At 42.9% G+C, this 27,743-nt stretch overlaps 1 protein-coding gene across 3 annotated transcripts in view; it reads right to left on the bottom strand.

The window, feature by feature from the left end:
- CEP164 (centrosomal protein 164) overlaps positions 1-27,375 on the bottom strand; it is a 90,706-nt gene extending 63,331 nt beyond the window's left edge. For all 3 annotated transcript variants that reach the window (XM_081063875.1, XM_081063877.1, XM_081063876.1), the window contains exons 1-3: positions 27,256-27,375; positions 20,550-20,652; positions 14,399-14,510 (exon numbers count right to left, since the gene is read on the bottom strand). In XM_081063875.1, the coding sequence (XP_080920001.1) occupies positions 14,399-14,510; positions 20,550-20,631 (194 nt within the window). In that variant the 5' untranslated portion in view covers positions 20,632-20,652; positions 27,256-27,375. The remainder of the gene's footprint in view (positions 1-14,398; positions 14,511-20,549; positions 20,653-27,255) is intronic.
- Positions 27,376-27,743: the final 368 nt, after the last annotated feature.

Below are 27,743 nucleotides of genomic sequence, written 5' to 3'. Positions count from 1 at the left end.
CTACTACATAAAGCCACTCTACTAAGATTGGGAGGGATAGCAGCCCTACCTAACACACAGACACAAACAGAGGGAGGCAGCAAACAAACACAGGGGAGACAAAGAAACATGTCCCAAATGAAAGAACAGAACAAAGCTCCAGAAAAAGAACTAAACAGGAGTCAAGCAACTTACCTGACGCAGAGTTCTACTGTGTTTCCCCGAAAATAAGACCAGGTCTTATATTAAATTTTGCTCCAAAAGACGCATTATGGCTTATGTTCAGGGGATATCATACTGAAAAATCATGCTAGGGTTTATTTTCCATTTAGGTCTTATTTTGGGGGAAACACAGTAAACACTGGTTATCAGGATAGTTAATGATCTCAGGAAGAACTTCAATAAGGAGATGGGAAACATGAAAATGGAGATAGAAAACATAAGAAATAAAGAAAAAAGTCAGTAAGAAATAAAGAAACCAGTCAGAAATAAAGAATACAATAACTGAAGTGAAGAATATATCAGAGGGAATCAACAGTAGAGTAGATGAAGCAGAGGATCGAATCAGCAATCTAAAAGATAAGGTGGCAAAAACGCACAATCAGAACAGCAAAGAGAAAAAAAATTTTAAAAATGAGGACAGTTTAAAGGGCCTCTGGGACAATATCAAGCATATCAACATTCACATCATAGGGGTACCAGAAAGAGAAGTGAGAGAGCAAGGGACTGAAAACCAATTTGAAGGGAAAATGACAAAAAACTTCCCTAACCTGGTGAAGGAAATGGATATTCAAGCCCAGAAAGCACAGAGTCCCAAATAAGATGAACCCAAACAGTGCACATGAAGAAACATCATAATTAAAATGCCAAAGGTTAAAGACAGAGAGGATCTTAAAAGCAGCTAGAGAAAAGCCGTTAGTTACCTACAAGGGACTCCCATAAGACTGTCAGCTGATTTCTCAACAGAAATTTTGCAGACCAGAAGGGACTGGCACAAAATATTCAATGTGATGAAAACACAAGGACCTACAACCAAGATTACGGTATCCAGCAAAGCTATCATTTAGACCTGAAGGACAGATCAAGAGCTTCCTATCATTTAGACTTGAAGGACAGACAAGAAAAAGCTAAAGGAGTTCATCACCACCAACCAGTATTACAAGGAATCCTAGAGGGACTTAAGATGAAAAAAAAAGATAAAAAATATTAATAACAAAATCACAATAATTACATATCTATCAACAATTACTCTCAATGTAAATGGACTAAATGCTCCCATCAAAAGATGGGACGTCATAGGAATGGCGGCAGCCGGACTCACTTTTTGAGCTCTCCTCCGGATCTTATCACAAACGGGACATCTATGACCCACCAAAGAACTATCTGCTCATCACGCAGAACAGCTAAGAGACTCATGCAAGAATTACTTGAAGGTGGGCAAATTGGACGAGCAAGGGAAGAGGGAAGTGGGCAGAGTGGAGCCAAGACCCGCATCTGCAGCGGTGGAAACAGCCCGCATCTGCGGCGATACAAACGGCGGTCTGCATCTGCAGCGGTGGAAACGCGGTCCGCACCTTCGGCTGTGGAAATGAGGTATGCACCTGTGGCTGTGGAAATGCGGTCTGCACCTGTGGCTGTGGAAACGCAGCCGGCATCTGCGGCTGTGGGGACGCGGCCCGCACCTTTGGCTGTGGAAACGCGGCCGGCATCCGCAGCTGCAGAGACGCAGGGGATCCCAGGACAGAACAGAGAACATAAGAGCCAGGAGGTGGGCTCTTTCCCTGCGTCCCACAGCTGATCTCTCCCGCTGAGGGGGCACCTAGGTGGGCCCTAGGGCAGACAAAGGACACAAACTCCATACCTGGGCCCCTCCCCCTGCTCTTCCACTCCTACCCCCGCCTTTCCAGAGACTCAAACTGGCCCCTGAACTAAGGAGTAGTGTCAGATTACAGAGGAGCCTTAGTGCTCCTGCACTGGTGTGCAGCTCTGACCCAGGGAAGAGGCTGGGAAGAGTGTGATTTTGGCTGGGCTAGGAGAGAAGAGACTCCTCCACCCCCAGCCACCACCTTTTCTGGCCTGCGGGAAGAGTGTGACATAGCTGGGCTGGGAGAGAGAAGATCCCTCCATCCCCAGCCCCCACCCTTTCTGGCCTGCCTAGGGCGGGGCAAGTGCAACTGTGGAGGCACTCCCAGGGATCAGCAGTAAGTGGCAGAAGCAGCTCCCGGCTTTCAGCAGCTCAGAAATCTCCCGCCCACCACACACACATGGAAGAAGTGTCCTAAGACTCAGGAGAACTGGACACAGGGCTGGTGGTGCTACTCTCAGTGTGCATATGTGCAGGCAAGGGTAGAAACTGCACTGACTTTGTAAAAACTACCATCCAGACCCCTCAGCCCCACGCATCTAAATCTGCAGTTCCAACGTCACTCTGGGCACCAGGTGACCAGCTCTGCCTTCACAATAGGCAGGGGACTCTTTGGTACAGCAGAGGACAACCTGGAGATTACTGGGTGGACTTAAGCCAAGACTGGCGCTGCTTTCTATTTTCTTTTGTTTTGTTTTGTCTTTACATCTTTGATATCGTTTCCTGTGTTGAGTGAGGGTTGTCGGTTGTTTTTACATGTAAAGGTATTTGATTTTTTCTTTGTTGTTGTTGTTGTTGTTCTTGTGCTTGATGATTTGCTTTGTTCTAAAATTGCCGTACACCAGGGCCCAGCTTAAGAGGCACAAGATTCAACACACCCAGAGTACTACTGGGTTTGACCTACAAGTCACACACCCAGAGGGAATTCTCTACAGGCACAAGAGCCCACAGAGGCCAAACCTCATTTAAGTGGTCATGCAGCAGAACACCCTGCAGTGGGCAGAGCCAAGTCTCACAACTAGTCAGCCTAGGAGTCAACCCCACCTACTCACAAGCGAAAAGCAATTAAAGATCTTCTTTAACAGGACAATATACACAACACAAGAGTCAACTTTGGAGCACACACAGAGGAGAAAAACGAAGTAGTGCAAGTCAAATATAAAGGACACATACTACATAAGATAACCCAGCAAGAACTAAGAACTCTAGGGGATCTACCTAATACATCAAAACTAACACAGAGAGTCAGCCAGAATGGGGAAACAAAGAAACATGTCCCAAATAAAAGAACAGAAGAAACCTCCAGAAGTGGAACCAAATGAAACAGAGGTAACCAACCTATCAGAGACAGAGTTCAGAACACTGGTGATAAGAATGTTTAAGAACCTTAGAGACGACATGAAGAAGGATGTAGAAATCATAATGAACAACCAGTTAGAACTAAAGAACACAATTACCGAAATTAAGAACTCACTTGAAGGAATTACCAGCAGGTTAGATGACGCAGAGGATCGAATCAGCGACTTAGAAGACAAGTTAGCAGAGATCACCCAAACAGAACAATAGAAAGAAAAAAGAATGAAAAACAATGAAGATGGCTTAAGAGACCTCTGGGATAACATCAAGTGCAACAACATCGCATCATAGGAATACCAGAAGGTGAAGAGAGGAAGCAAGGGATTGAGAACATATTTGAAGTAATAATATCTGAAAACTTCCCTAACCTGATGAAGGAAACCAACATACAAGCCCAGGAAGTGCAGAGAGCTCCAAGCAGGATAAACCCAAACAGGCCCACACCAAGACACATTATAGTTAAAATGGCAAAGCTTAAAGACAAAAAGAGAATCCTAAAAGCAGCAAGAGAAAGACAGAGAATTACAAAGACTATCAAATGACTTTTCTACAGAAACATTGAAGGCCAGGAGGGAGTGGCATGAGATACTCAAAGTGATGGAAAACAAAGGCCTACAACCTAGATTGCTTGATCCAGCAAGGCTATCATTTAAAGTTGATGGAGAGATAAAGAGCTTCCTAGAAAAGAATAAGCTAAACGAATTTATTACCACCAAGCCAGCATTGCAAGAAATACTAAAAGGACTTCTATAAATAGAAGAAAGATGAAAACAATCTAACTACAAATTTAAAAACAGCAATAACTATGCACCTATCAATAATCACTTTAAATGTAAACGGATTAAATGCTCCAATCAAGAGACATAGGGTGGCTGAGTGGATAAGAAAGCAAGACCCTTGTATATGCTGAGACTCACCTCAGATCAAAAGACACACACAGGCTGAAAGTGAAGAATTGGAGTAAGATATTTCATGCAAATGGAAATGAGAGAAAAGCTGGAGTTGCAATACTTATATCTGACAAAATAGACTTTAAAATGAAGAACATATTAAAAGACAAATATGGGCACTATATAATAATAAAGGGATCGATCCGACAAGAGGACATAACCCTAGTAAACATCTATGCACCCAACATAGGAGTACCTAAATATATAAAACAGATATTGACTGACATAAAGACAGAAATCAACAGTAACAGTATCATAGTAGGGGACTTCAACACTCCTCTGACAACAAGGGACAGGTCTTCCAGACAGAAAATCAATATGGAAACAACAGCCTTAAATGACACATTGGACCACTTGGATTTAATCGATATTTTCAGAACAATTCACACCAAACTACAGAATACACGTTCTTCTCAAGCGCACATGGAACATTTTCCAAGATATGTTAGGCCACAAAACAAGTCTTGTTAAATTTAAGATACGTTAGGCCACAAAGCAAGTCTTGTTAAATTTAAGATATGTTAGGCCACAAAATAAGTCTTGATAAATTTAAGAAAATTGAAATCATACCAATTGTCTTCTCTGACCACAGTGCTATGAAATTAGAAACGAACTACAGGGAAAAAACTGGAAGACACACCAATTCATGGAGGCTGAATAACATGTTACTAACTAATGAATGGGTCAAGTAGGAGATCAAGGAAGAAATCAAAAGATATCTCGAAACAAACGAAAATGAAAACACAACAAGTCAAAATCTGTGGGATGCCGCGAAAGCAGTCCTAAGAGGGAAATTCATAGCATTGCAGGCCTACCTAAAGAAACAAGAAACATCACTAATCAACAGTTTATCTTCAGACTTAAGGGATCTGAAAAAAAAAACAGCAAAATAAGCCCAAAAGTAGCACAAGGAAGGAGATAATAAAGATCAGAGCAGAAATAAATGAAATAGAAACCAGAAAAACAATACAAAAGATCAATGTATCCAAGAGTTGGTTCTTAGAGAAGATAAAAATTGACAAACCTTTAGCCAGACTCATTAAAAAAAGAGAGAGAGAGGACCCAAATTAATAAAATCAGAAATGAAAGCGAAGTGACAACAGACACCACAGAAATACAAAAAATTTTAAGAAATTACTATGAACAACTATATGCCAACAAATTTGACAATATGGAAGAAATGGACAATTTTCTAGACACGTACAACCTTCCACGGCTAACTCAAGAAGAAACAGAAAACCTGAATAGACTGATTACCACCAGGGAAATTCAGTCAGTAATCAACAATCTCCCAACATACAAAAGTCCTGGACCAGATGGCCTTATAGGTGAATTTTACAAAACGTTCAAAAAAGAATTATCACCTATTCTCCTCAAGCTGTTCCAAAAAAACCCAGAAGGAGGGAAGACTCCCAAACACTTTTTATGAAGCCACTATCATCCTGATCCCAAAATCAGACAAAGACACCACAAAAAAAGGTAACTACAGGCCGGTATCGCTAATGAACATAGATGCAAAAATCCTTAACAAAATATCAGCGAACAGAATTCAGCAATACATTAAAAAGATCATACACCATGATCAAGTGGGATTCATCCCTTATATGCAAGGGTGGTTCAACATCCTCAAATCAATTAATGTGATACACATTAACAAAATGAAAAGTAAAAATCACATGATCATATCAATAGATGCAGAAAAAGCATTTGATAAAATCCTGCAGCCATTTATGATAAAAACCCTTAAGAAAGAGGGAATAGAGGGATCATATCTCAACATAATAAAGGCTACATATCATAAACCCACAGCTAACATCGTACTCAATGGGGAAAAGCTAAATCCATTCCCCTTAAGATCAGAAACAAGGCAAGGTTGCCCACTTTCTCCACTTCTATTCAACATAGTGCTGGAAGTTCTAGCCACAGCAATCAGACAAGAAAAAGAAATAAAAGGCATCCAAATTGGTAAAAAGAAAGTAAAATTGTCATTATATGCAGATGACCTGATACTATATATAGAGAACCCTAAAGACTCCACCAAGAAACTATTAAAGCTGATAGATGAATTTAGTAAAGTAGCAGGATACAAAATTAATATTCAGAAATCAGTTGCGTTTGTATATACCAATAATAAAACATCAGAAGGAGAAATTTAAAAAACAATCCCATTTACAATTGCTCCAAAGACTATAAAATACCTGGAAATAAATTTAACCAAAGAAGTAAAAGATCTGTACTCAGAAAATTATAAGACACTGAAGAAAGAAATGAAAGAAGATACAAAGAGATGGAAACACATACCACGTTCATGGATAGGTAGAATTAATATAGTTAAAATGCCCATACTGCCTAAGGCGATATACATATTCAATGCAATTCCTATCAAACTACCAATGACGTTTTTCACAGAAATAGAACATATAATCCTAAAATTTATACGGGACCATAAAAGATCCCATATAGCCTCAGCAATCTTGAGAAATAAGAACAAAGTGGGAGGTATAACAATACCTGAGTTCAAATTATACTACAAGGCTACAGTAATCAAAACCGCATGGTACTGGCATAAAAACAGACACATAGATCAATGGAACAGAATAGAGAGTCCAGAAATAAATCCATGCCTATATGGCCATATACTCTATGACAGTGGAAGCAAGAATGTACGGTGGGGTAAAGATAGTCTATTCAATAAATGGTGCTGGGAAACCTGGACAGACACATGTGAAAAAATGAAGCTGGACCACCTCCTTACACCATATACAAAAATAAATTCAAAATGGCTTAAAGACTTAAATGTAAGATCTGAAACCATAAAATTCCTAGAAGAAAATATAGGAAGAAACTTCACAGACATTACCCGGAGTAAGATTTTTACTGATATATCCCTTCGCATGAGGGAAGTAAGAGAAAAAATAAACATGTGGGATTACATCAAACTAAAAAGTTTTTTCACAGCAAAGGAAACCATCAATAAAACAAAAAGGGATACTACTGAATGGGAAAAGATATTTGCCAATGATATATCTGATAAGGGGTTAATATCACAAATTTATAAAGAACTCACTCAACTCAACTCCAAAAAAAACAAACAACCCAATTAAAAAATGGGCAGAGGACATGAAGAGACATTTTTCTAAAAAGGACATACAGATGGCAAACAGACATATGAAGAAATGCTCAACCTCACTAACCATCAGAGAAAGGCAAATAAAAACCACAATGAGATACCACCTCACCCCAGTCAAAATGGCTATTATCAATAAATCAACAAACAACAAGTGCTGGCACTGATATGGAGAAAAGGGAACGCTTGTGCACTGTTGGTGGGATTGCAGATTGGTGCAGCCACTATAGAAAACAGTATGGAGGTATCTCAAAAATCTGAAAATGGAACTACCCTATGATCCAGTAATTCCACTCCTAGGTATCTATCCGGAGAAATCTAAAACTCCAATTCAAAAATCTTTATGCACTCCTACGTTTATTGCAACACTATACACAATAGCCAAGACATGGAAACAACCGAAATGCCCATCGGTAGATGACTGGATTAAGAAACTGTGGTACATTTATACAATGGAATATTATGCAGCCATAAAGAAAGAAATCTTACCATTTGCAACACCATGGATGGACCTAGAGAACATTATGTTAAGTGAAATAAGTCAGACAGAGAAAGACAAATACCATATGATCTCACTTATATGCAGAATCTACAGAAAAGAATAAGTGAATGAACTAATCAGAAACAGTTTTGGAGACAGAGGAAAAACTGAGGGTTGCTAGATGGGCGGGGCAGTGGGGATAAGGGGGAAGGTGAGGGGATTAGAAAACAGTCGGTAACCACAATATGGCCACGGGGTTTTGAAAATTAATTTGGGGAATGTAATCAATAATGTTGTAAAGATTTTGTAGGGTATCTGATGGACACATGTCCCATTTGGGAGACCACCTCAGGGAAGATGTAGATGCCTGATCACTGCATTGTACACCTGAAGCTGAACAATAATGAATGCCAACTATAATTTTATATATATATATATATGGGTGTGTGTGTGTGTGTGTGTGTGTGTGTGTGTGTGTATGTATGTATATACTTATAAGAAGCGGAGTAGAGCATTAGGAATAGAGACAATGGAAATGTAATGGCTCTGTGCGATGTCAGAGGGATAGTGGATGGGGGCAGGGGGGATGGTTGCTGAATGGATAAGAAAAAAAAGACTCACATATGTCACCTACAAGAGACTCGCTTCAGATCCAAAGACACACAAAGACCGAAAGTAAAGGAATGGAAAAAGATATTTCATGAAAAAGGAAACAAACAAACAAAAAGCTGGAGTAGCAATATTTATACCAGACAAAATAGACTTTAAAACAAAGACTATAACAAGAGATAAAGAAGGACCTAGTAATCCCACTTCTGGATATTTATCCAAAGAAACCCCAAAAGCTACTTCAAGGGGACATGCTCATCCATATGTTCACTGCAGCATTATTTACAACTGCCAAGATATGAAGGCAACCTGGGTGTCGCTGAATGGATGAAGTGATAAAGAAGAGGTGGTACATATATACAGTGGAATATTACTCAGCCATAAAAAGGAACAAAATCTTGCCACCTGCAACAACATGGATGGACTTAGAGGTTATTGTTCTGCCATAAGTCAGACAGTGAAAGACAAATGTCATATGATTTCACTTATAAGTGGAATTTAAAGAACAAAATAAACAAACAAATGAAACAGTAACAAACTCATAGATACAGAGAACAGTTTGACAGTTGCCAGATGAGGGGGGAGTGTTGAAGGTGGGTGAAAAGGGGGACGGGATTAAGAAGTACAAATTGGTTGTTACACAGTAGCCATGGGGATGTGGGGTACAGCATAAGGAACATAGTCAATAATATTATAATCACTATGCATGGTGTCAGATGGCTACTAGATCTATCAGTGTGATAGATGGGAGGGGGCTTGGGGGCAGGGTGAAAAAGGTGAAGAAATACAAATTGGTAGTTACGAAACAGTCCTGAGGATGTAAAGTAAAGCATAGGGAATATAGTCAATAATATGGTTATAACTATGTATAGTGCCAGGTGGGTACTAGTCCAAGGGATCACTTCATAAATTATATAAATGTCTAACTCCTATTCTGTACACCTAAATATAAAATAATATTGACCATCAACTGTAATGGAAAAATTAAAAAGGGGGGAAAGATAAAGGGGAATAAGAGATTCAAAGTTCCAGGTATAAAACAAATACGTCTTGGGGATATAATATACAGCATAGGAAATATACTCAATAATATTGTGGTATGGTGTCAGATGGTTGCTGGATTTATCATGGTGATCACTTTTTTAGTATAGGGAATATAACCAGTAATATGGTAATAACCATCTAAAGTGCCAGGTAGGTACTGCTGAATAATTATGATGTACATCTGAAACTAATATAATATTGTATGTTAGCTACATTTTAATAAAAAATCTTTTCAAAAAAGACTAAAAATAACTATATTCACAATTATTGTAGGGATAAAAGAACTAGAATCCATAATAAAACAACTGTAAAAAAAAATGAAAGAAAGAAGAAAACCCCAGACATTGAAAAAAAACGTAACAAAACTTGTAGGAATTGGAAGTCATTAAATTCTTTAAGAAACAGATGGGTTAAACAGCAAATTTGACAGAGGAAAGTAAATAAATAGTAAATTGGAAAACATACCAAAGAAATTATTCAGAATGTAGCACGATAGAGAAAATGATTTTAAAACTACGAAACAGAAGTTAAGAGACATAGTGGATATAAAAAGAAGGTCCGATATATTTCTAGTAAGAGTTCCAAAAAGAAAATGGGATAATACTTGAGAATTTTCCAAAATTGAAGAGAGACATGAGTCATCAGAGTAAGAAAGCACTCCAAATCCTGAATATGGTATTTAAAAATAAATCCATACTTATATACATTGTAGTGAAATTACAGAACACCAAAGTTAAAAACAAAATAATAAAAACAACCAGAGGGGAAAAACCTGATTGCCTAAAAGGAACAACAAATGAGACCAAGAAAACATGTCTTATTCGCTAAACCAGAAGGCAGAAGATAATGGGTACATATAATGTCAAAAGGCTGTTCATATTCAACAAACAATTCTATACTCAACTAAACTATCATTCAAGAGTGAGACCAGACAAAAATGACTGAAGACACAAAAAAATATAAACACATTTAGCATGCTTTATATAAAGGACATTTATAGAACCCTGTATCCAAAAATGAAAGACGACATTCTTTTCAAGCACACGTTGAACATTTACATAAATAGGATCACTTATTGAGTCACAAGTCTCAATTTGTAATAAAGAATAAACATAATAAATAAATAAAATTGGAAATCAGTAATAAAAAAACACCCAAACTCTATCTCATTCCCTTCAAACTATTATTTTGTAACAAAAATACTTAACAAAATTTTAGAAAATCAAATAATACATAATTACGATGAAGGAGAACTTATCCTACAAATGTAAGTCAGATTAACATTTGAAAATCAATCAATGTAATTGTTAACAGGCCGAAATAGAAAAATCCTATGAGCCTGTCAATAGATGCAGAAAAAAAATTTAATAAAATCCAACATCCATTTCTGATTTAAACTCTCAACAAACTACAACTAGAAGGTAAGTTCCTCATCCTGACAAAGGACTTTTACAAAAATGTACAGCTAATATTGTACTTAATGGTGAAAGGCTGAATGCTTTCCCTAAAAAATAAGGCAAAAATGTCCATTGTCACAACATCAATTCAATTATAGTAGAGGTCTTAGTCAGTGCAGAAAGACAAGACGTAGAAATAAAAAGGTATCCAAATTAGAAAGGAAGAAGTAAAAATGTCTTTAATTCCAGAAGACATGATCATCTGTGTAGGAAATCCTGGGAATCTACAAAAAAGCTACTAGAACGGACATAAGTGAGTTTAGCAAGGTTGCAAGATATAAGATCAATATACAAAAACCAATTTTATTTCTGCATAAAAGTAACAAACAATTAGAAATTAGAAATTTTAAATATACCATTTGCAGAAACATGAAAAATATGAACTACTTAGGAATAAATCTGACAAAACAGGGGCAAGATCTATACTAAAAACTACAAAACATTCCTTAGAGATATTATAGACAAACTGATTAAAGAGATAGACCCTCAACCCAACTGAAAAATGGGCAGAGGACCTGGAGAGACATTTCTCCAAAGAGGACATATAAATGGCAAATAGACATATGAAAAAATGCTCAACATCACTAATCATCAGAGAAATGCAAATAAACACCACAATGAGACATCACCTCACCCCAGTCAGAATGGCTATCATCAACAAGATATATAGTAACAAGTGTTGGAGAGGCTGTGGAGAAAAAGGAACCCTCATTCACTGTTGGTGGGAATGCAGACTGGTGCAGCCGTTATGGAAGGCAGTGTGGAGGTTCCTCAAAAAATTACAAATAGAATTACCATATGACCCAGCAATCCTTCTCCTGGGTATCTACCCAAAAAATCTGAAAACATTTATCCATAAAGACATGTGTGTTCCAATGTTCATTGCAGCTTTGTTTACAGTGGCCAAGACATGGAAACAACCAAAATGTCCTTCGACAGATGAATGGATAAAGAAGTTGTGGTATATATACACAATGGAATACTATTCAGCAGTAAGAAAAGATGACATAGGAACATTTGTGACAACATGGATGGATCTTGAGAGTATGATGCTAAGCAAAATAAGTCAGACAGAAAAAGCAGAGAACCGTATGATTTCATTGGTATGTGGTATATAAACCAAAAACAACAAAAGAACAAGACAAACAAATGAGAAACAAAAACTCATAGACACAGAAATAGTTTAGTGGTTACCAGAGGGTAAGGGGGGTGGGGGGCAGAAGATGAGGGTAAGAGGGATCAAATATATGGTGATGGAAGGAGAACTGACTCTGGGTGGTGAACACACAATGGGATTTATAGATGATGTAATACGGAATTGTACACCTGAAATCTATGTAATTTTACTAACAATTGTCACCCCAATAAATTTAAAAAAAATAAAAAAATAAACGTAGACCCTACCCTGTTCATGGGTTGGAAGACTCAATATTGCTTTAGATGTCAATTCTCCCCAAACTGATTTACAGATTCAAAGTTATCCCAATCAAAATCCTAACGGGATGTTTTCTAAGAAAATGGCAAACAGATTCTAAAATTCATATGGGAATGCAATGGACCTATAATACAACTGTGAAAATGGAGAACAAAGTTCCAGGATATACCCTAAATGATTTTAAGATTTATAATAAAGCTACAGTAATCACAACAGTTTGACCCTGGTACAAAGGCAGACAAACAGATAAATGGAAGACAGCAGAGAATCCAGAACTAGACCCACACATAATGGTCAATTTGGGAAAACATCTAACTACCCTTCAATATAACTGGTTAACTAAATTGGGATTTTTTTAAAAATTATGGTACATCTACCTATGAAAAATATGCAGCTGATAAAAAAATGAGGTAGAGCTTCACACACTGACATACAAGTGCAATGTATACAGTATAGCACTTACATTTAAAAAACAAAACGTGTGGGGTGTGTGTATGTCTGTGTGTTTTAAAGGTCTAGAAGCAATTTACCAGTTACTCTTGCGATTGGGAGTAAGGGTAAAAGATGACATGTATACATAAGTTTTAATAACTTTTGTTATTTTAAAAAGTGAGATATACTTCACACTCTCCTGATAGGATGGGGGAGTGTCTGCCACAGCCAGCAGGTACATAAAGGCAGCTGGCACGAAGCCTGGTCCCAGCTGGCGATAACAAATGAGTTTCCTTCCTTCTATTCACCTTTTTTTTTTTAACATCGCTGTAGCCATTTATTTATTGAGTATGTGTATATTAAGGTGTTACTATACTGACTACATTCCTCATGTGGCTTTTAATTTAAAAATGTATCCAAAAGCAAAACAACACAGATATACACGAAGTTAAAAACACAGAGAAAAAGAAGATAGAGATTATTAGATAAGGCAAAGGTGGGTACCAGGGTGGATATTGGACACGAAACAGAAACCATTATCCTACCAACACAACCGTGAGTCCTCAACACCTGTAATACTGTGTACAGTGCTGATGGATTTACTATAAGAAAGATATCATGAAACGAGAAGGTTCAAGGAAAGGCAGCTAAAAAGATCAAGACAACAGGGAGCCTGCCCTGTGAGGAGAAGCTAAAAGGATTACAATTCTTCAGTGGAGATGAGTAAGGCTACAATTGCAGTCATTTTGAAGTATGGCCAACACATTAAATGGATGGGTATAAACAGGATCATTACATCTCGCACACAAATTGCACAATACCAACATAAGAGAGGACCCACACACACACACCCCAAAGACATCTGGGACTAGTTTGGGACAAACATAGGGTAATCCCATGCTATCGTAGGAAGTAAACTAATGGCACTCACTTTAGGGAAACAGCTTGAAGAGAGAGCTCTATGCATGCGATGAGGAGGTAAACAGGACAGACGTGCAGAACAGAGAAAATAGCATCACCAAAAGAGGAAGGGAATATATCCTCAAAAGGACAGAGACACAGCAGCTTTTAGCTGCAACTTTTAGCTTCCCCACCTCAGCCAGTCTATTTCCTCACCTTTTTCCCTGTGATAACCTGAGTAAGTCTGTGCTCCTCCCAATCCAGAGTTCAAACTGAAAGTGAAAATATGAACGAATCTTCCAATGTGACCCTATTCCTGAAGAGGTGACTCAAAGTCAGGGATGGGCTGCCAAGGGAGAGGAAACCCTTGCCAGTCTGCGTAACCTCACATAAACCTCTTTAGCACCAGCATCCATTTTGGACATGCTGAGGAGGCCTCAATGTCATCATTCTCAACATCAATCTGCAAGGAGTGACACCTCCTCCTGAGTGTGTCCAAACCAGATGCTGGTGCTAGGGGACCTGACCCAGGGCAGCAGCTCCTGGGCCCCTGAGTGTAAGTGCTGAACCCCTCATAGGGACCACCAAGTCGGCCCATGCTCAAGCCAAAGCATCAAGCAGCCCAGCACAGGACTGGCCCATTGCTGTTCCCAACTCCATGCAGGGCAGGCTTCGAAAGCTGGCTGATTAAAGCTGATCTCCAGTGTCAGGCTCCCTCCACCTCTGACAGGCCACGTCAGTGGGCCACCCCCGTGCTAACTTACCATGGTTTCCACTCCTCAGGCAGTGAGGCCACAATGCCCTCCCGCGCGAGCCACAGCAGTTCCGGTTCCTTGATGGGATCAATACCAATCTCTCTGGCAAACTGAAGAATTTCTGCAAAGACAGCCAGGAGGGTAGAAAAGTAAGAGAGGTGAGAAGTAGATAAAAGGAAAAAGAATCACAATCAACCTGTGAAATAATAAAAAATACATATGTTGGTCTCTGCCACCAGTTCCTGTTAATATTTGGTCTTTGACCGCAGTTCCTAAAAGAGCTTCTAAAACCCTTGTGATTTCCTAAGTAGTAGGAACATTTTTGCTCCAATAAAGTGACTCTTCGTGGGTTCCTACAGGGCTCCTGGATGAGGGGTGGTCACCGGAAAGACCAGGCCATGACTAGAAGCTTGGAACTTTCAGGCTCACCCCCGCCTCCATTCTCCAGAGAGGGAAGAGGGGCTAGAAAATGAGTTAGTTGATCAGGTCTACATGATGATGCCTCCAGAAAAATCCCTAAACTATGGCGCACACAGAGCTTGCAGGTTGGTGAACACATCCACATCCATGTACTCAAACTCCACGGGGACAGAAGCTCCTGCACGTGGGACCCTCCCTCTCAGACCTTACCCTATGGATCTCTTCATCTGAATGTTCACCTGTACTTCTTTTTCCCCCTCCTCTCCACTCCTATTCAAGTGTTGTTTCTCAGTCTAGTTGTGTAGGATGCAGCTCCCTGGCCCACGTTGGTATTATGAGTCTTGCCTCCCCCTGGCAGAGGCAGTCGGTCACGGCAGCCTCACCGCAGCCCAGCTCCAGGGAGAGCTGTTGTTCCCAATCTTAGCTGTAGAGAACGCAGCTCACTGGCCCATGTAGGAATCGAACTGGTCACTTCATCATTAGGAGCACAGTGTTCCAACCACCTGAGCCATTGGGTCAGCCTCACCTATTTTCTTCATCATGTCCTTTATTATATAATAAGCTGGTAAATATAAGTGTTTTCCTGAGTCCTATCACTTGTTCTACCAAATTATCGAAACTGAGGATGGCACCGTGGGAACCATGGTGTACAGGTGGTTAGTCAGAAGTACAGGGGACAGCCTGGAACTTGAGACTGGCCTCTGACGTGTGGGCAGTCTTGTAGAACTGCGCCCTCAGCTTGTGGGATCCAATGCTAACTCCACGTAGATAATGTCAGAATTGAACTGAATTGTAGGACATCCAGATGGTGTCGGAGAATTGGTAGATATGGGAAGAAAATCCATACATCTGGTTTCAGAATCACTGAGTGTGAGAGTAAAGGAAAAACAGGGTTTCTTCCCAAACAACTGTTCTATTCTGCCTTACTTTCCAAATTTTCTTCAGTGAGCAGGGATTACTTCTATATAATAATTTTCTTAGGGGCCAGCCCGGTGGCTCAGGAGGTTGGAGCTCCGTGCTCCTAACTCCGAAGGCTGCTGGTTTGATTCCCACACGGGCCGGTGGGCTCTCAACCACAAGGTTGCCGGTTCAGTTCCTCGAGTCCCGCAAGGGATGGTGGGCAGCGCCCCCTGCAACTAAGATTGAACACGGCACCTTGAGCTGAACTGCCTCCCGGATGGCTCAGTTGGCTGGAGCGCATCCTCTCAACCACAGGGTTGCCGGTTTGACTTCTGCAAAGGATGGTGGGCTGCGCCCCCTGCAACTAGCAACAGCAACTGGACCTGGAGCTGAGCTGCGCCCTCCACAACTAAGACTGAAAGGACGACAACTTGACTTGGAGAAAAGTCCTGGAAGTACACACTGTTCCCCAATAAAGTCCTGTTCCCCTTCCCCAATAAAATCTTTAAAAAAATAGTTTTCTTAAATTACAGTTATAAATGGTATACCTGAATCAAGGCACGCTACTGCTGTACTCCAAGAATGAAATCTGAAGACAAGTATCACAAAGGCCAAAATAAATAGGACCAAGACTTCAGTGTGGCAGGGGCCTCTGGAAGAACCCCAGCAGCCACAGCTAGGACCATCGTGAATGAGGGCAGCCTTACCAGTACACAAGCTCTCCCAAGATCTGCAAAATCTTAGTGCAAAGGGTGTCACTCAATCAACAAGCATGTACTGAACAACTCCCGAAGACTTGCGTGCAAAGCAGGTGATAGGTGCTATCAGGGAGATGTGCGCCGGGCCATAGGAGCAGAGAGGACACAGTGACTTACTCCGTCAGAGCTGAGAAAGTGACATGATACTCAGGCAGTATCTTTCCCACTTGCTGAACGCTCTCTTCCATGAAGAGAGTTGTTTCTTTTTCAATTTTGCTATATATTATTATGGACTCTAATACTTTTGTTGTACTCTTTTGGAATCAAGCATTCAGAAATGCTCTTTTGCCAGAGATCTGGAGGGAAAGAAAGATATGTAAATTGAGTTAAGACCTATCTCACCTAGAAGAAAAAACATAGGTGCAGAGCCCCTAGAATTAACAAAATAAATTCCCAAGCGGCATGGATGGTTAAGCTGATAACAACCCAGGCCAGAGAAGCACCAACAACATGGGTCACCTCCGTGGAGAGTTTGGGGGTTGACATTGACATACCTGTGGACTAGGAAAGGAAAACCACTTTTTCAAAGGACCAGCTGGAATTTGGCTAGCCAGAGACGAATTTATTAACTGATTTCACAAATATTTTTGGAATGCCTCCTATTTACCAGTCATCATGTGCCATGAATGACAGAGAAATGGTCTCTGCTCTTATAAGCTTACATTCTAGCAAAAGAAACAGCCAGGAAATAAGTAAACAGAAAAATATACAAAGAATTAAAGTTTCTAATAAACGTAATCAAGGAAGTAAATGAGGTATGAAATAGAGAACGTCAAGGTGGAGGAGGCACTCCTTTAGAAAGAGTCAAGGAAAACTTCTCAGAATGGTGACACAACTAAAACCTGTAGGAGGAAACAAGCCAGCCATGCACAGCACTGAGGAAAGAGCATTCAGGCAGAAGAGCAGGTGCCAAGAGCCTGTGGCAAGCAGCAGTTGGCCCATCTGGGGACTGTCAGAAAGGCCAAGTGACTAGCAGAGTGAGCAAGGGAGAGAGTGGCACTGGATGAGCCAGGCCAGGTGGCAGGGCCAGGTCATGCAGAGCCCTGCACATCCCACTAAGGGTATTATGCTGAGTATAAGGGAAGATTTTAATAATCAAAGCCCTGATATGATCTGCTTTACACTGTAAGAAGTACGTTCTTCTTCTAAAAAAAAACATTAGAACCCGTTTACAACAGCAAACAAAAAGATAAAATATTTAAGAAACTGAGCAAGAAATGTACAAAGCCTATATGAAAAAATTTAAGTCACTCTTAAGAAACAAAAAACAGACACAAACAGAAAGGAATACAATGTTCTTGGCTAGGAAGACTTAACTTCATAAAGCTATCACTCCCCTCTAGGCTCATTCATAAATTTAACACAATTTTTTCCAAGACACTAACAGCCCCCACATACAGAGCCCTCCCTAGAACTGGACGTGATTCTGAAGTTCATGGGGAGATAAAATGAACAAGATAACCAAGAAAACTTTGAAGAAAACAGCAATGAGGGCACTTCAGTCCTACTAAATACTAGGATTTATTATCGAGCCTCATTAATTAAGAGTACGGCACTGGCGTTATGAATAGACAGTCCGATGGAAGAGAAGAGAAAGTAGACCCAAATGTACATAGGCAGCATCTCATTCAGTGGGGGAAAGGTGAGCTATTCCATGAATGGTTGGGGACAAAACTAGAGGAAAACATGAGAGAAGTATTCATCCTTAGAGTAGGGCAAGCTTTACTATGATACAAAATTCAGAGGCCATGTGAAAATGGACTGATAAATTTAAAATGAAAATATACAATTTTGCCCAGCTAAGAATTTCCCGATGATTCTTGTCTCCATCAGGAACCTGGTCACCCGCCTACAACTCTGAGCCTTCAAGCTGGATTCTGACAGCACAGAGCGGAAAATCACAGCGCCACTGTTTTGACCTGAAAGTGGGCTTGGAAGAGCTGGTGCAAAATGCCACCTTCTGCTGCACCTTGGCCACCCTGCTGGCTGTGGGCAACTTCCTCAATGGCCCCCAGAGCAGTAGCTTTGAGCTGAACTACCTGGAGAAGGTGGGAGAGGTGGCGGACACAGAGCGCCAGCAGTCACTGCTGCACCATCTCGCTCCTTGGGGCTCCAGACTCGGCCTGATTCTTCTGACCTCTACTCAGAAATCCCCTCCCTGACCCACTGTGCCACTGTGGGATTTGAGCAGCTGACTGAGAAGCTGGGCAGCTGAGGAGAGTCTGCAGACCTTGGCCAAGCATGAGCTGGCCCCAGCCCTGTGAGCCAGCCTCACCCACTTCCTGGCCCAGTGTGCCCACCGCGCTGCCATGCTGTGGGTCGTGCACCTCTGTGGCTGCAACAGGTTTCATTCCTTCCTGCTGTACCTGGGGTACACAGCACAGGCAGCCCATGAAGTGCACTACATGCAGTTCTGCCATACGCTGCGGGAGTTTGCCCGGGAGTGTCGGACTTGCCGGGAATGGGTGCTGCCACAGCAGCAGAAGCCGGCCACATACAGTGAGCACAACAAGACCTGGCCGCACGATCACTGAGACAGAGAAGTGCTCAGGCGTGGCTGGCGAGCCCTCAGCAACCCAGCCATCCCAGTGGCCATTAATGGTGATGAAGGTAGTCACGCCAGCACGAAGAGTCTGCTGACCAGAGGACACCACACTCAGCGGCCGCAGCAAAGGTGTGGCTCAGAGCAGCCCCCAGTCATGCCCAGAGCAGTGGGGCCCTCCACGGCACCCCCAGAAGGACTCCCAGGCTCCAGTTTACCCAGTGACACTTCAGATGAGATCATGGACCTGCCGGTGTAGTCCTTGTGCCTTAAGAAGCCCTGAGAGGGACCTTGAAGAGCAGGCGCGGAGAGGAGCTGGTGCAGGGCCGGGCCTGAGCGAGGGCCCCGCCTGGCGGTGTGAAGGTGCTGCCTCCAGGGTACCTGTGTGGGCCCCTGCCTGCATGCATGGGCCTAAAGAGTGAGTGAGGAGGGACCAGAGAAGAATTCTGGGCATCTTCTCAACCCTGGGGCCACTCTGTGCCCAGTGGTCAGTGCCTTGAGCAGTATTAGCTGCGTGTATGTGCGTGCGTGCCTGTGTGTGTGCATGTATGAGTTCCCTGAACACATGGAGTATAATGAAGTTTTCTTAGCCAATCAAAAAAAAAAAAGGAAAATTAAAAATTTCTGCGTGGTAAACAAACAAAAATCCTATGCTATAAGCAAAGCCCAGGGTTTAATGCTGGATCCATGGAAACCTGAGGGTGCAAGAGGTCTTCCCCGCTCCCGAACAGGCCCACAAACCCTCTGAATTATAAGCAAAATTTGTGTGTCCAGGTCTGTAACTCATGAGAATTTCAAAAGAATCTTCACCCTCCAAAATAGCATAGTGCTTCAAAATTCATGCCCTAGAGTAAGAATGTCTGGGGATGAACCTGAGCAGAACTGTGTGACTGTAGGGAAGTTAGCCTTTCTGTGCCTTGGTGTCCTCCTATGTAAAATGGGGATAATAATAGTACCTAACTCAGGACTTGCTGTAAAGGTTGAAAACGAAATACAGTTACATATAGAGTTCTTACTACAGACAATGGCACATAGTAGCACTGAATAAATTTTGTTATTATTGCTATTAATAACGTTGTTTTTTAAAAAACGGCTTTAGTTTGTTCTTAAGAAATTGGGTTTCCCCTGGCCTCAATACACACTGTATTTCACAATACCCCCTACTATATTTTCATTTAAAATTAATCATGCGGTCAGCACACTTCTATAAATGGCCAAACAGTAAACATTTTAGATTTAATATTTTAGGTTTTGTGGGTCATATAGTTTCTGTGACAACCACTTAATACTGCCCTTGTGGCATGAAAGCTGCCATAGACAATACATGAATAAGCACGGCTGTTGTCTGATAAAACTTTATTTACAAAAACAAGCAACAGGCCAGGTTAGGCCCATGGGCAATAGTTTACCAACTCTGATCTAACCCAAATATACGGAGCAGCTCTATGCACGTACCACACTTTGCATTGAAAGAACAAAAATAAATCAGAGATAATTCCTGCCCTCAAAGAACTATTACAATATACCCCAGGCCTCTTACCTTGCTCACTGGGGATGTAATTCTCATCATAATCTTCCTCCAGAACTAGTTGGTCTCCTATACGGATGGGTCTCCCGGCCATGACTGGTCTGGGCTCGAACGCCTAGATCCCAGAGACCCCCCACCCACCCAGAAAGAAAATCAGTGACCCCGCTTAGAAAAGGAAAAGTTGGAGTTGGGTCATGGAGCATCTGGGTCAGAGCAGACCTGCAAGCCAACTTAGCCAGGGATTTTCCAGATGCCAGGGAAAGTGGAGGGTAAGGGCAACCACTCAGAACTCAGGCCTTACAGGCTCTGTGCCCTGGAAAGTTCCCTGAGACACATCTCCCAAAGGCCTACTGAACATTCAGTGGACCACAAAAGATCTGAAAACCCAGCTCTCTCCGAGTTCAGACTTCCTATCCCCCTCAAGTGGGAGGAAGAATTAACAGTGTAGGACCCCTACTTAGAAAACCCTAGTGACCAAAATAACTAGCAGTTCCCGCCCCCGCTGCCCATAGACCAACATATCCCAGTGTGGTCACACTGTCTCCATACGTGTCCCTCTCTGCACGTCCCTGTTTACATGTAACAGCACCCCAGGGACTTTACACTCTAGTGGAGATACCACACACACAACCTCAACAGTAGTGCAGAGCAGGGGGGAAGCATCCTGCTCTGAGAGCACCGAGGGAGAAATAACATAGTCCCACTGAAAGGGGGAAGACAGGCTTTGCCAAGGAGCTGGATACCGCAGGCTGGTAAGAGTTCCGAGAGTGGACACAGCTATTCTAGGCAGAGGGGACTTCACATGCAGACAATGTCCTGGGTACCAGCATGCATGGCAGGGACTGCGGTGGAACGCCAGGTCAGGGTCAGCTCATGCAGAGCCTTGTAGCCTTGTACAACACCATGCTAAAGAGCCTCGACACTGCCCTGTAGCAAACTGGGATCACTGAGGGCTTTAGTGAAAGAAAATGACACAGAGTGACTTTTTTTTAAGATGAAAACTCTGACAGGAGTGGCATGGCTGGATTGAAGAAAAGACTGGTGTCAGGAAAACCGCTGAGGAGGCTGCCATCCAGGTGAAAGACGACAAGGGTATAAAGTAGGGCAGAAGCAGTGGAAATGGAAAAGAAGGGACAGATAGGATGAGGGAAGTTGTGATGTTAGGTTTAATAAGACTAGGGTAAAGCAGAAAGGAGTCCAACTTGCATTCAAGGTTTCTAGCTCCAGGGATGGGGCAGTACCAAATTCTTCAACTGGCAAGCTGGTGCAGTTCTCGAATTGCTCCTGCCTTCCAATCCCTGCTCCTGCAACTACCTCAGGACCCCCAGGTAATGCCAAGCCTCCCCTATGGCAGCTCCCATGCTGAAGCCCGATGATACAGAGACAAGTCGCACTGTAAAGTAGCTGCCATAGACTGCTCTGCTCAGAGTACGACCCCCAGCTAAGGAGGCATCAGCCACCCCGTGTGACAACAGGGTCTGGAGGAGCAGGTCCTGACCTCTCCTGCAGCCACCTCTTCAGAGGCTGTCACTATTCCACCTGGAACAGAGAGCATGACACAGCCCTCCGAAAATAGGGCAAGTGAGCAGAAAGAGCTTGTCATCAAAAGGAGGTCAGGACGTGGCCTGCAATGACTGCTCAGGAAGTGGCCGGATCTGATGACTCTGAATCAGTTCCAAGATTCCTAGAGAGGGACCCTGGTAAACAGCAAAGGACCTACAAGAGAGCACTACCGTGGTCCTCTCTGCACCCTGACAGCAGGGAGATGGGTAAGGGAGGTGTCCTGCCTTAGGACTCACGAGACATGGTTCCCTTTGTCAGTCCAATGAACCCAAGGGAGCCACGCTTTGCTGCCTCTCATTTCCATCATGACACCTCCAAGCAGGAAGGTGGAGCAGTGCCTCAGTAAGAAAGGTTAAAGGAAAAGGCAGTCCTCTCTGCAGTACATAAGCCCAAGTGGGAATCTGCTCCCTACCCTAAGAACCCATAACCAACCCGCTGTGGACATGATGCTCCAGCCTCTGCACACACACTCAGAGATCAGTAAGGGTACCAACTCCAAAAAAGCAGAGAAGAGCCGGGAACTAGGGCAGCAGATGTGACCCACTGCCTCGTGGCTTAAGGAGTCCCTGGCCTCTTCAGTCCTCTTAGTTGGGGAGGAGACGTAAAAAGAAGGGGAAGGGGTCCCTGGGAAGGCAGGAGTCAATATCGGCCTGAATATCAGGCTGGACATTATCCAATCCAACAGGCAGTGACCTATACAAGGCATTGTGTCTACCATCTCAGAGAATCTGAGAAATTCTGCATTTGAGACGTTACCTATTCCCAGAACAGCCTATCTCCAAAAGCATGGGGCAGGCAATATCTGTCCTCGTGGTAACGTGCCTAATTAGCTATATACATAATTACCTATGTTTAACGATTTAAAGGTTAGGAAGAACCTGAAAAACCTGAATTCATGGATCACTCAAATGTCAAACAAACCTTCTGCCAGAAAAAAAAACCCTAAAATATGGGTGGGCTGTAGTCTACCTTCTTTCCTGCCTTCAAAAAGATGTGGGCTAGGACAGTGCCAAAAAGGCAGGATTGTAGGAATGAGGAAGGTGTGGGAAGAGAAACCATATTTGTTTAATGACGACTAGAGCTCACTTACTCATTTGAGCACTATATATGGAGCTAAGTTTATTTATTTGGGAGGCACTAGAGATTCAATGGTGATTTAAAACAGACTCTGCTGCGACTCCCCTGGAGCTACAGTCTAGTGAGGGAGGGAGACAAGCCAGTCACAGATAAATGTATAATCATAAATGAGGTAAGAGCTCTGGAAGAAATGAGCTTGATTTAGATGAAGCCTAGGCTGAAGGATGAGTAGGTATTCACCAACGAGAGGAGGAAAAGATGTTCTAACAGAAGCAGCCGCGCGTGCAAAGGCACTTCAACAGGATGAAGTGGGGACGATGGTCTCTACCTAGCGGAGAGGATGAGGTGAGACGGTGTGTCTACAGCAAGGGGAAGCAGGGTTGAAGGCGATGCGGGGGAAGTGGGAGGAAGCCAGGTCATGCCCAGAGCTTCGTCTTTAAAATAAGAGAGCTGAAAGCCAGGAAACGGTTTTCCTAGACAGACATTTCAGTAAGATCTCTCTGGCAGCCACCGGGAATACGGACTGCAATGGAGGCCAGATTAGAAGGAAGAAAATCAACGAGATTAGGTAGGAAACTGTGAGCTAGTCTAAGTCAGAGATAATGATGACTTAGGGTACAGTGATAACAGAGAAGATGTCTAAGAAAGCAGCCCTGAGATCTGCTGTGGCAAATACATGGCACATATCCTAACATTTACCGTCAAGCCTGAAACCTTCAGGGACATCACTGGTCAATCATAGCACCCTAGACATGGCTTCAATATTATACTCCATGTACCTAGCATTACCAACAGATCAGATGAAACCGGAAGAGATCTACTTGCCACCAAGTCTGAAACCCTCTATGAGCCATCACAATTGTAGGGAAGGGGTCATCCAATGGCATTTATCCACCTCCTGCCAATCCCAGAAACACCTCCTCCAGGAAGCCCTCCCTGGCTCACCTTAGCCTCTCCCATCCACGTATAACCTCCTCAGCAGTGAGCGCAGTTTTCATGTGTTCATAGGCATATGACTCTTAATATTACTTTTTTCATGGGAATGTGTTCCAACTCTCCTGTTAAACCACAAACGTATGAGGGTCATGCCTCCTCCCTGTTCTGCATTTTCTGACCAAGCCCAACATAAGGTATGTAAATTAGAGGAGCTCTGTCTCTGCTATAAACCACTAACATAAACCAAAGAATCTCAAGAGCCAGAAAAGCCCAGAAGAGCTTTGATCTAACGCCCCTCGCATGCCGAATGTTTCCTCTCTATGCTTTAAATAACAGACAGTGTAGTGGTCAAAGTACCAGCTTTGGGGCTCAAAACACCTGGATTCAAATCCCAGCTCTCTCGCTGACCAGTTGTGTGACCTTAGGCAAATTAGGCAAGGTCCTTCACCTCTCTATTCCTCGTGTGTATAATGGAAACAATCGTGACAGTCTCCATCAAAAGGTTATCTGAGGATGAAATAAGATCCTTCTTATAAAGTACCTATCATAGTCCCTGGTACACAACACATGTTAAACAAATTTAGCAGTATTACTGATGTTATTGCACACTTAGACCATTCTTAACTATGAAAAGGTCTTTCCCACAGTAAGCCAAAAATCAGTTTCTAAGAAATTTCCTCCCATTTGCCTGTTCTGCCCTTTGGAGCTACAGAGAGAACCCAATGCTTCTCTACTCCAAGCTAAGTATTCCCTTCCATTCAATATACGCCACTGTTTCCCAATCCCTCAATATTGCTGTTACCTTCCTGAAAACACTGGTTTGTCAGCATAGCCAGAATGTCCGATACACTTGAACACTAACAGAGCATTTACACACATATTCATAATTAGGGTCCCCTCCATATTTATTTCTTCCTCCCTCCTTGAACAATTATAAAAGATCATGGGGAAGGGAGGGAGATTTATTGGAGAAGGGTGTAGGGAGAAGGTGGAAGACATTAGAGTTGATTATGTAGTAGTAATGAGCACAGGTTTTAGAGCATTCTTGGCTTTAATCCTCACTCCACCACTTCTCTGCTGGGCAAGCTGCCTCAGTATCCTCATCTGTAAAATGAGGATAATAATATCCATCTCGAAGGGTTGTGAGAGTTATGATTCAATACATGTAAAATACTTAAAACAAAGTAAAATCTCAATAAATATCAGTTGTTATTACTATTCACATTTTTAAAGGGCTTATTCTACATTGTTCAGAGGACAAACCCAGTACCAGGGAATATAAATTAAGACATTCAGACATTCCATAAGCAGTTATTGAACACCTACCATGGGTCAAGCACTGTGCTAACTGTTAGGGCCACAAAGGTGATTACACATGGGCTTGAACTCCAGCTCAGCATAGTCAGAAGGCCAAACACGTAAACACATGATTATATGTTGAGCACATTAAGGGAAGGACAACAGGACACAGAAGTAAAAGCAACTAATCTTACTTTGGAAGATCAGGGAAAGCATCACAGAGTAGAGGACCACTGAGATGATTCTTGAAGGATAAGCAGTAGTTCACCCGGATAAGGGAGGAAGGGAACTTAAGGCAGAAGAAACAGCATACACAAAGGCAAAGAGGGAGGAAAGAATATGGTGGGTGCAGAGAATTGATTATGACAACAAAAGCTTTTATTCACTGAACACTTCCTATGTTCCAAGAATTGTACTAAAGCTTTAGACACATCATCTCACCTCATCCTCTCAGCGAGGTAGAGATTATTATCCCCAATTTTCAAGTAAGGAAACTGAGGGTCGGCAAAGTTAAAAAACATTTTTGCCCATGGTTTCGGTTAGTAAATGATCCAGCAGAACCTGCACACACCCACATCTACGTGACTCCAAAGCCTGAGGTCTAACCACTCTGACACGACCAGAGTGTAAGGGACAATGGGAGGGGTAGCAGAAGAGAGATGTACAGTGGAAGACAAGGAGCATATTATAAAGGGCTGCAGCCTGTAGGTGGTGAGGAGCCACCATGGGATGTCACATAAGTATGACAGCTGAGCTGTGTTAGAACTAATCAGAGGGCAAGAACAGAGGCAGAGGGATCACGTAGGAAATTGTCCTAAAAGCACAGGCAAGAAATTATGAACTAAACTAGTGGCTGGGAGAATGGAAAGGAAGAACCACATTCTATAGGTATTAGGTGCAGAACAACAGGAGCTGATGAGGGAGAGGGGGAGGGAGGCGGAAATCAGAGCACTTTAGCCCGTATCCTGTTCACTGTCACCTCTTCATGTCTACGCCTTGCCCGATAGCCCCACCTAGTATACTGCTGAGAATATAGGAAATACCCAACCAACGTTTGCAGTACATATTAGATGAATGAATTCCAGGTGCAGACTTGACTAAGTGAATGGTGAAGTCCTTCACTAAGACAGGAACTACAGATCTGGGGAGACCAGGAAGGCGGGAGAAGCGTGCAGTTGGGGATGATCAATGAGCGGGTCTGAGCTCAGGAAAAGTCTAGCTGGAGCTGCAGTTTGGGGAGTCACCTCTAAATAGTTGGCAGCTGAACCTCTGGGTGAAACCCCCCAGAGCTGGCCTCGGTGGGGAGAAGGGAGGGGCCTCCAGAGGCGGCTGAGGAGGGCCGAGTTAAAAGAAGCAGGAGAGAGGAATCTCGGAAGCCAAGTGAGGACAGCGAAACCAGGCGAAGGCAGATTGTAATCAATGCGAGGAAAGTTAAAAATACAACCATAAACTTTGTGATTTTTCCTGCTGCCCCAGAGAGGGCAAAGGGTCTGGCTAACCCCAAATTCGGACCTGGGGAAGGCTTCCGCGCACGAGAGGTATTCCAGCAAGCTTGGAAGGCCAGGCCTCGCCCACTAAGCCTGGGGCAACGAGACGCGCGCCGCAGCCAGCCCGCGGGGCCCAGCGCCCGCGCCCCCTCCCTCGCCAGCTCCGGCGCGCAGGGCCCCTTCTGCTCTCAGCGAGGTGTCTGAACACACGCGCACGAGTCCGGCCGCTCCCTCTCCACTGTTCAGTTCCCTCCCACCCTCGTGCATACCCCGCTCGCAGGCACTCGAGAGTGCCTCGACTCTCCCGCTTCCCTCCCTTCCCCGCCGCCCAACCCCTCCCTCGAGGACGTCCTCACCTGTCCCCAACCCCGGGAGACTCTGGCCGAGGGCTCCCGTCTCAGCGAAGCGTCCTCCACACCACCCCAGCTCCCCGCTTCTAGGGACGCCGGGGTGTTGCCCTGCAGAGGCCAACAACCACTTCCGGAGAGGGTACCAACCTAGCAACTGAGTGTCCCGCCTCTACCCGGAGTCAATAGGGCGCCTAAGGAGAGCTCTGTGATTGGATTGGTTAGCAGTCCCGTGAGATCACGGAGGAGTTCTGCACGTTGCCCGTTGCACAATGGGAGCTGTAGTCCAAGATAGTGAATGGGGTTCCGCAAGAGGTTAAAAGAGAGCTCTGAATTTAGAAATGAGGGGAATTTCTTCTCCGGCAGGGAGGGAACAGTCACAGTATTTATAGTAACTTGAATTAACTAAGGCAATTTATTGCTCACCATTTTTTAGTAGTGTGATTAATATCAGATGAATAATATACTAATCATCAATAATCAGCCCATTGAACCTT

Source organism: Rhinolophus hipposideros, assembly GCF_964194185.1.
Source record: "Rhinolophus hipposideros genome assembly, chromosome: 10".
In the NCBI taxonomy this organism is placed as follows: domain Eukaryota; kingdom Metazoa; phylum Chordata; class Mammalia; order Chiroptera; family Rhinolophidae; genus Rhinolophus; species Rhinolophus hipposideros.
The sequence above is the reverse complement of the archived record's forward strand: the minus strand, read 5'-3'. Positions and strand labels throughout refer to the sequence as shown.